The sequence below is a fragment of the Ipomoea nil genome, unplaced genomic scaffold (genome assembly GCF_001879475.1).
Source record: "Ipomoea nil cultivar Tokyo-kokei standard unplaced genomic scaffold, Asagao_1.1 scaffold2365, whole genome shotgun sequence".
In the NCBI taxonomy this organism is placed as follows: Eukaryota; Viridiplantae; Streptophyta; class Magnoliopsida; order Solanales; family Convolvulaceae; genus Ipomoea; species Ipomoea nil.
Genome location: NW_017618793.1, coordinates 18158 through 27977, shown reverse-complemented (window position 1 = coordinate 27977; position 9820 = coordinate 18158). Strand labels below are relative to the sequence as shown.

The 9820-nt window shown below is 33.3% G+C and overlaps 1 protein-coding gene across 1 annotated transcript; it reads right to left on the bottom strand.

The window, feature by feature from the left end:
* Positions 1-567: 567 nt before the first annotated feature.
* Positions 568-2548, bottom strand: LOC109152093 (SKP1-like protein 1B). The gene is made up of 3 exons (XM_019299669.1): positions 2181-2548; positions 770-837; positions 568-661 (listed from the first exon to the last, which is right to left on the bottom strand). The coding sequence occupies exons 1-3, from the start codon at positions 2466-2468 to the stop codon at positions 568-570; spliced, it is 450 nt and encodes a 149-aa protein (XP_019155214.1). The 5' UTR covers positions 2469-2548.
* Between the last annotated feature and the right edge of the window lie 7272 nt (positions 2549-9820).

Below are 9820 nucleotides of genomic sequence, written 5' to 3'. Positions count from 1 at the left end.
ACTATTCAAACTCATTTTATACATACAATAGGTTCATTATAACAAAACTAACGTATCATTTTAATTATATTACATGATCATTTGACATATACATATTTGAGGCGTATTATGATAGTCCACAACTGTGTGGATATGGCCTATATCATCGATTGCATATATATAGTAACTGGGGGTTTTCTAAATAGACAAATTTCAATTTTCCAGACTCGTAATGTGGTACAAAGTTGAACGCAGTTCAACTATGATCTAAAAATTCCAGTTGCAAGTGCTTCATTTGGTAACACAAAACCTATAACAAAGCCACTGGGGAGCCTGCAGTAAGTCTCCTAATATAATCTTTTCTAAGCTGCTTAGCATATGCTATAAGCACTATATTTTCCATAGCAAGTTCATAGAGATCACCAAAAGGAACAGAATTCAGGATAGTGTCAATATGTAAGAACAAAGGCACAGTACGATCATGAAATATAGCATTCAGTGAATCAAACAAATGATTAAAACCAACTATCCAGCAGCATCTGCAGGCATGACTCAGAACCAGCCATAAATGGAGAGAGTTATAGCATATCACTCAAAAGCCCACTGGTTCTCCCGACAGATCTCCTCTTCCTCCTCGGGGGTAAAGTCATCCATGATGTTAAATATCTTGCGAGTATCTCTTCTGGAAATTGTCATTCTTCTCGGGGGTAAATTTATGCAGATGTTAAAGGGCTTGTGTGGATCTCTTGTGGAGATTACCATTCTTGCAAAATTCTTCCGGAGAATAGACCTTGATCGTTTCCGCCAAGTTGAGCAACTCAGTTTCAAAAGGCCCCTAATACACAAGTAGTTCGCAGCCTAAAAGATCAAATAACAATCATAAGGATAATATGTACTGTTTAATTACTAACAGGGGGGAGAATGGAAAATTAAAGAACAAAAAGACAGAAAATGCATTTACTTACATTTGAAAAACAGAAAACAGAGAAGGGAGAAAGGAAAACTAAAACTAAAGTAAACATAAGTATTACATTCATCATAAAATGTAATCATTGATACAATTTTAATCATAAAAACCACCAGGCTAAACATTTGAAATGAAGAAACTCATCATTGCACTACCTTTTAGTTTAAAAAGGGAACCAAGTATTAATTAATTTTTTTCACAAGAAAAATAATAAGATGAACTCAGTTCTAAAGAGTCAAGACTAGCAACTATTTCAATGTTTTCCAGTAGTTCCAAGTGTGATAATCATCTTAGCTACAGTAGATGAGGCTAAGCATGTACTGATATGCTTGAATAACAATCGTTATTCATAATCTATACTTACATGTCAGATGTCACAAGAGAATCAGCTGAAAACACCCATCATATACCACATCAGTCTGAATACTAACGTATTCATTAACTTTTTTCACAATTAAAGAAAAAAAAAAAAACAATAAACTCAACTCTCAAAACTATGCTAGCACAACTGTTTCAATGTTTTGCAATGGAGATTTCAAGTGTCATCTTAGCTACAGTAGATGATGTCATGATGCTAACCATGTACTGATATGCTTGAATAACAATTGTCATTTGTCATCCATACTTGAATGTCACAATAGAATAAGCTGAAAACACCAATCATATGCCATATCAGTCTGAACACAAAGTATTCATTTTCTTTTGTTTTTTTTTTCCACAAGGAAAAAAAAGAAGAAGAAAAAGAAGATAAACTCAGCTCTTAAAACTAGCACAATTGTTTCAATGTTTTGCAATAGAGCTTTCAAGTGTCCGATATGCTTTAATAACAATTGTTATTCATCATCTATACTTGCATGTCAACAGAAAACAACAATCAAATACTACATCAGTTGAACACTAACATCATTTAGCATTCAGTGGTATAACTATCTTCTTTTTATGGGAATGAAGAGGAGAAAATTCAAAATTAGTATACTACCTAATCAATTACACCTAACACAACTTCTAGTAATCAAGAAACCAGCCTTTCATGAAACGGAGAGATCTGAGCTAAAATCAAGAACAGTTAAAACATAACAGTCAAAACGAAGCAACTAGCGTAGAGTTCCTACTATTTCACAGTAATAAGCAAGCTAATAATCATCGATATGCAATGCAAATACAAATAATGTAATCACAACAAACAAACTTGGGGAATATAAATGATTTTAAAGCTTCAGAATCATAAAATTACCAGTATCAGGTCGCAGAGAGTAGTCTGGTCGACTCTAATAAAGTCTATGTCGAATGAAATAAGCTCATTCACACTCGAAACCACGGCGTGCTTCTTACAGTATTCAAGCACCATTGCGAGGATCTTTCCGGTAACGTTCGGAAGGGGAATGCAGTTCTCGGCGCAATCGTCTCTGATCATGTGCTTTAAAGTTTCCGACTGCTGAGCCACAGTCTCCGACAGCTCGAACACCTCTCCATCGGAACTTCTCACCGTCACCTTCTTCTCCTCCGCAGCCTCCGACGACATCGTTGCGATAGCAGTTAGCGATTGTGGGGAATTTTGGGGGGAAATGGACACAGCAAATTTGCGATTATGAGCTTTGAGCCATTTTGTAGAAAGATTTTATAGAAGCGGTGAAGCGGTTATACTCCAAACTAATTATCACTTTGTTATAACTTATAACTGATCTAACCCCTAATCGTATTTTTAAAAAATCAAGACTTCAAAAAAAAATTAAAAAATCTAAACTTGGGTGGTGCCATGACTGCCATCCCTTGGCAAATATACAATACTACAATGTACACCATTACAGTAAATTTATACCGACACTAAGATTGATTATTAATGTATGTTCAACTTTAATATATTGAGTTATAGTACATTAAGAATAATTATATATATATATATATATATATATATATATATATATATCAAAATATAATAAATTTATATATAATAAATTTGTAATATATTAAAAATAAAAAATGATTGTATTTGAACCTAGTAATCACCCTTCCTTTTCTAGTATTATTTGTAATGAGTTAATGCCAGCTAAAGTTCTTCGAGTTTAGTGGATTTGCTATCTATCGTCCTAAACATTAATAACACTATGTTGTTCTAATAGAAAGATTAAGTTACCGTCAATAATGATCATCCCTCCAAGCAAATTATATGACCTATTCTTTGTAAAAAGTAAAAAAGGGACAAGTTTCTTGGAAAACATTAGGACATAACAATATGTTATGTTTTATTTCAATAGGTGGCAAGGTTGACAAGTGTATAAATTAAACAGTGGAAATGCCCCACAAATATTTAAGATCAATGATCAAAATGGAAACGTCCAGACTCTAGAGTTTCTTAATGAGTTGCGAGCATCGAGTATTCCAAACCATGCCTTAACATTGAAAGTTGCATCATTTGTAGTGTTGTTGTGGAATATAAATCACTCAATAGGCTTATGCAATGGTACGAGATTGGTTATTACAAGATTGTTCGACCATGTTATTGATGCCAAAATAATGACTGGTGACAATGCATGAAGTACACGACCAATTGTATGTGACCGCGTCTAGAGTTAGCAACCCTAAGGGACTAAAAATTTAAATTTGTAATGATCTTAATAAGAGTTGTACTTCAACCACTAATGCGGTTTACCATGAAATTTTTAATAATTAGTAAATAAAATATTAATTTTAAACATTAATATTATAACTCTTATCTATTGTTTTTCTAAATAATAAGATTACCTACTTACAAGATTTTTTTACTGTTTTAATATCCACTGATAACCTTTTGCGAGGTCATGTGTATAATTTAATTTGACATATACATTCGCTTCGTTTATTACATTAACATTTTAAATTAAAATATAATTTCTAGACCGTGCATCGCACGGGTATAATGCTTTATATATATATATATATATATATATATATATATATATATATATAAAAATAATGTGGGCCCGGGTGACAGGGTCCCAGAATAATTTGCGATTAGATAGCAAATAGCAAGTCCCTACCCACCATATTTTCCTTTGCATCAAATCAAAGGCAGAGAAGAAAATGGCAAAGAAATTACAAAGTTGGTGTCAATAGCATTGGTTAGGGGTTGTGAGTTCAGAACTACTCGATGGTGAAATTGTGAGTTCAGAACTAGTCGATAGTGAGAATCGAAGATGATGAACCTGTGATTGGAGATGGAAACTGAGGTCTGTGAGTTAACTGGCTTTTTATTCGGATTGATAGTCTTTTCCATTAATTTTTTTTCTTTTAATTTTTGAATTAAAAAATCTATGTTAACATCCTTCCGCAGTGGGGAATACTTTGAAGAGATCACTGCTAGGACAAACAGGCAAACGCCTAAGGACATCAGCAACTGAGGATGTAGGCACTAATGAGGAGGTGGAGCAGATGTTCGATGAGGCTGATGGTTCTGGTGCTAATCCAGCTGAGGAAGAACTTTCTCATTTTCAGAAACAATTGTTGGCCAAACTAGATATTATGCTAGCGGAACAGCAGAATCAACGCGCTGCGATAAGTCAATTGCACAAATCTTGCACCCAACCAACATTGAAGCTAAGACACATAAATTAATCACAACTAAAACACATTCTCACAACTAAAACACAATCATTCACTCAACCTTTGAGAAATTAAGAACATAGCTACAACACACAGCAGCAGATGCATTTTCAACTAATAATTTCACCTATCTGAAAATAAAAACATAAAATATAAAAGAAATAGAGGAATAAATAATATTAAACTATGAAGAATATTTGTATTGATGACTTTTAAAATAGAAATGGTAGCCAATATACATACCAGCTACCAATATTTTTCTAATTATATCACTAATACGAAATACTTTTTCTAGTTTAATATTATTATTATACTTATTTATTGTTTTTTTTTAAGTATATGTTCATGCATGCATATTTAATGGGTGGTACCTATTGGACAATATTTAATTTTTAACACATGATCTTGGTTTAGCATAATTTTGAAATAAATTAGTAAATATATATACCTAGCTAACAGGGCTAGTCGATCTAATAGGTCCGATCATGAGGGAGGATGCATGAGTCGAGCTATAGTGGGGCAGCTGCCCCCTCCCCCACCCCACCCCCATATATAGCCCTAGTAATTATATATATATATATATATATATATATATATATATATATATATATATATATATATATATATAGAGTACATGTTTAGGTATAATTATAAAATATATATAAAAGTAACGAAAAGATAAGTTAGTCAAGTTGGTAAGGTATGCGTGCAACTTATGTAAGGTCATGTGTAGTGCTTGCTAGTTTTACTTACATTTATTATGTATTTTATTTTTTCACCCATAACCAACAATGGTCATTTTTTAAATATATTTTTTCACCATATCTAACCATTATCATTTTTGTAATATAATAATAATGAGATGTGTGATACATAATGTGTTTTGTTATGATTGTTTTTATAACGTTTTGATATATTTTATTTTTCATCTATATCCAACAATATTTCTAGTTATGTTTCCTATGTGTTTTATTTATTTTTTAAAATTATCTCTTTTGTTTTAATATTTGCCCCCACTAAAAAAATTTTATGGCTCCGCCCATGGGAGGAAGGGTATGTTTGGAGAGAGTAAGGCACAATGATATGCTCCCAAACCCACAATTGAAGAAGAATGATGAACGACTAATTTGATAAGCATTATCCATGGTCACCCTGCACATGCTTCGATACAAGAAGGCAAGAATATCACTACCCCAAATATAGTCGTTGGCAGTTTGCAAATCTCTAAGGTAGTGTAAGAAACATTGTCTCACCTTGTTGTTCGACGTGTCGGGGAATAATGCTTCACCTAGTAATTGCATGATATGTAACTGAGTCATGTTTTCCATGTCTTCATCAGTTGAATATAATGCTTTGTCAGAGGTCGCGCATTCTGTCATAGACATCAAGATCCCTTGTGTGGTCTAAGAAACATAGTCCCACCATGTTGCATTATTTGACATACATGTCGGGGAATAACATTTCACCTAGTAATTGCATGATACACAGTCGGGCCATGCATGCATTGCAAGTCTTCATGAGTTGAATGTTCTGTTAGTAGTGTCGGGTTTTGTATAATTGAGGATCAAACAAGATGTGCCAAAAATTGAGTTAGATGTTTGCTTTGCATTTTCCTGAAGGATTTGAAGCTCCAAACCCAATTGGAGGACACGAAGCCAGTGTAACCCTTTCATTTGACATAGTGCACCATCCATTCCCAAAGTGCGCATTGATGGCATATGTCATGACCTCCTCGGCATTATTAGGCCTAACAATAACTCAATTTCCTACACGTCTCGTTTGATCCTGACATGTCTACAAAATTCGCAACCACTAACAAAGCATTCAGATGGTAAAGACATAGAGTGCATGACTCAGTTGCGTATCATGCAATTATTAGGTGAGTGGAGTGTTATTCTCCGACACGTCGAACAACAATGTAAGACTATTTTTCTTAGACTACATTAGAGATTTGCAAAGTGCCACTAACTACGGTTGGGTAGTGTTGTTCTTGCCTTCTTGTACTGAAGCATGTGTAGGGTGACCATGGATAATGCTTGTCTAATTGGCAGTTCCTCATTCTTCTTCAATTGTGGGTTTGGTTACTATCAAGCTTTTCTTCAAAGCACCTATACAGTCTATATCCAATAATGAATATTTTATTTCGAGATTAAGAGTGTACCTTGATAGTAAATTACAGTTTTTTCAACAACCGATAGTAGGTTTCAGGTCAATCTCGTCACTCCCTTATCTATGTCTATGCATATTTTACTTCGAGATTAAGAATAGCTTGATAGTAAACTACACTTTTTCTCCGCAAATCTTCTTGAGTAAAAGACTCATGCTGGATAATTTTTCCTAGTGTAAGTTAATTTTATTTAAAGAATATTCTAACTTTCTATATTAACTATTTTCTTGTAATTTTCTTATATAGTTTCTTTAGTCTATATACCTTTTAACTTCCAACCATTTTTACATCTTTTTGTTTAACTAAGGATCGTGTTTAACCAAGGATTAAAAAAAAAATAATGCTTTGCCTGAATCATGGGCTAGAAGATTTAGTGCGGAATTGGTTTTAATTTGGTAATCCTCACCTTAAATGCATTGATAGTTTAAATTTGATCAAATTCAAAGTTAATTCTTTTGTATTAGTAGCACATCCTCTCTATGATTCAAGTCTCGCCAAAGAATCTGAGTGTGTTAATCCATATATTTTTATGAGTATTTAATTTAGCATCTTCTTTTTTTTTTTTTTTTTTTTTTTTTTTTTAAGATAGTGCAATTAGGTCCCCTAAGTAAAAAAAAAAAAAAAAGAAAAAAAGAAAAAAAAAAGCTCCATTCAGATCTTCTAAACCTGTAAAATAGCTCAATTGAGTCTAAAGGAACATGTATAGCAGGTTAATTCATCCCAAGGTGACACATGTCACTTTTAAAATATTTTTTTATTTTTATTCTATAAAAACTTTTTATTTATTATTAAAAATAATAAATAAAAATAAAATTAGTCAACGGGTTTCGGGCGAGGACAGCCACGGCTGTCAACATGAGGTGCATATCTGGACCTCAAACGGCCGGGAACAAGGGCGATGGTCATGGCTGTCGCCCTGGTTCCAAACGGCCATGGACGACCATGGTTGTCCGGGGCCGTCACCAGCCAACCATGACGATCTAAAAAAATTTGAATTCGTTGTCAAATCTCTAATGTAGTCTAAGAAACATAGTCTCGATCACCTTGTTGTTCAACGTGTTGGGGAATAACACTTCACCTAATAATTGCATGATACGTAACTGAGTCATGTTTCCCATGTCTTCATCAGTTGAATGCTTTGTCAACGATCACGAGTTCTATAGACATATATCAGGATCAAATCTTGCACTGAAGCCGCCCAAATTAATCACGCACTAAACATTATAGCTATTAAACACACTTTGAAATCATGCACAAACTCGACCTGCATCATATTGATGAATTTCCAAACCATCTCTACCCATCCTACTTAATTATGCTATATATGCATAACCCTCACCTGGCCTGCATTAATCAAACCAAATTTTCTTGCACATGCTTTGATACAAGAAGCCAAGAACAACAATGTCCCAACTGTACGTAGTCGTTGGCACTCTAAAATCCCTTATGTGATCTAAGAAACATAGTCCCACCATGTTGCATTGTTTCAGTTCAAATTCGAGTGAAAACTACTACAATAAATTAATTATTACTCCATATATTGCAAGTATGACTTCTTCTTCTCCGACCAACGAAGCCATGTCCACTTATGTGTCATCTTTGGTTGGCTTCTTCATTCCTCGGCTTCTTGCATCAGATGCCTCCGTAATGTATGGTTCCACAGTACTTCAAATAATTCTATACATACTTCTCATTCAGGTGAATTCCCAGCCCCATGCAAGCATGCACACGACAGGCTTCTAGATCAGGCCGAGATTACAAGTCACCCTCAACAGCTTCAGTCTACGTACATTCTATGGGGCAGGACAAGAGGGTTTTGAGTGTGAGGAAAATAAGAATGAGCTGTATCAACACTATTGTTTGCTATATATATATATATATATATATATATATATATATATATATATATATATATATATATATATATATATATATATATATATATATATATATATATATATATATATAGGTTCGGGTTCTGGTGCGCTTGGCACTATTAGGTGTGGATGTGCTGTTGTAAAGATAAGTTAAAATATCTTCACCGTTGATCTCAAAGATCTAAATTCACGTATTTTTCTTGTATTCGCGTACGGAGGGACAAATTAGTAATTTTGAATAAATTAACTTTCATCGCTGTTCTCCATCGTCGTTCGCATTGCCGGCGACTTTGTTTTTGTTTTTCAAAGAATCGTTCAGTTGTCTATCTTCTCCCAGTCGTTTAGCATTGCGGTGTCCATTGTTGTTGTTTCCAAATCTTTTTCCATTCTCTGTCGCTATATTGTATTTATTTGTCGTGGATCTACATTTGTTCTTTTTCATCTCAGAAAACTGATCTTGTTTATTTGGTTATGAAAATGGAGCACGTTAAGTTATATTTTTGAAGCACACTGCGTAATACGTGCACGCATAGTAAGTGTTAGACGGACCGACGCTCATGAAAGATATATGAGACGCATATTAAACATATAAGAGACGCATATTAAAGAGATCTGACACACATATTAAAGGGATATGAGACGCATATTAAAGAGTTATGAGAGATGATTTATTTTAATTGGTACTCAACTCAACGCACATCAAGATTTGAGGTCCCGCATGTTGTACTTTAATGACACGCATTTAATGGTGAATTTGAACGCACATTAATTTATTTGAATTTGTATTCTTTTTTTTTTATATTTGTTTTTAATAATTATTATTTTCCACGTTATTTTATTATGTAAATGAACGCACAGTAAGATATGAACTTACGCAAGTTGTAATGTAATTTTTAATACCGAATATCAACACATATTAACTTTGTTTTATAAACATGTTAAGAGTTTTTATGTTTATTTTTTTTCTTTATTTTATTTCAATTACTTATTTATGACGAAAATGAACGCACATTAAATTTTTTATAAAGCACGTTCAATGCTAAGTGGACGCATATTATGATTATCATTTGTATTAATTAATAAGGTGATTTTTAATATGCGTCCATGCCACATATAATTTGCGTGAAAATATATATTAATGTGTTTGAAAACCAAAGGAGTTTATATCAAGATGTTGAACTACTGTAATGTCATAAAACCTTTAACACTAAAAAATATTCACTATTTTTCGTCTTTAATACCAGCCTTTAA

What these genes read in the sequence shown, in the direction of transcription:
- LOC109152093 (XM_019299669.1), bottom strand. Translation starts at nt 2,468, where the DNA reads ATGTCGTCGGAGGCTGCGGAGGAGAAGAAGGTGACGGTGAGAAGTTCC. An exon ending in CTCTCTGCGACCTGATACTG is followed by an intron (nt 838 to 2,180) that starts GTAATTTTATGA and finishes TTGATCTTTTAG; the next exon opens with GCTGCGAACTACTTGTGTAT. An exon ending in ACTTGGCGGAAACGATCAAG is followed by an intron (nt 662 to 769) that starts GTCTATTCTCCG and finishes GACAATTTCCAG; the next exon opens with AAGAGATACTCGCAAGATAT.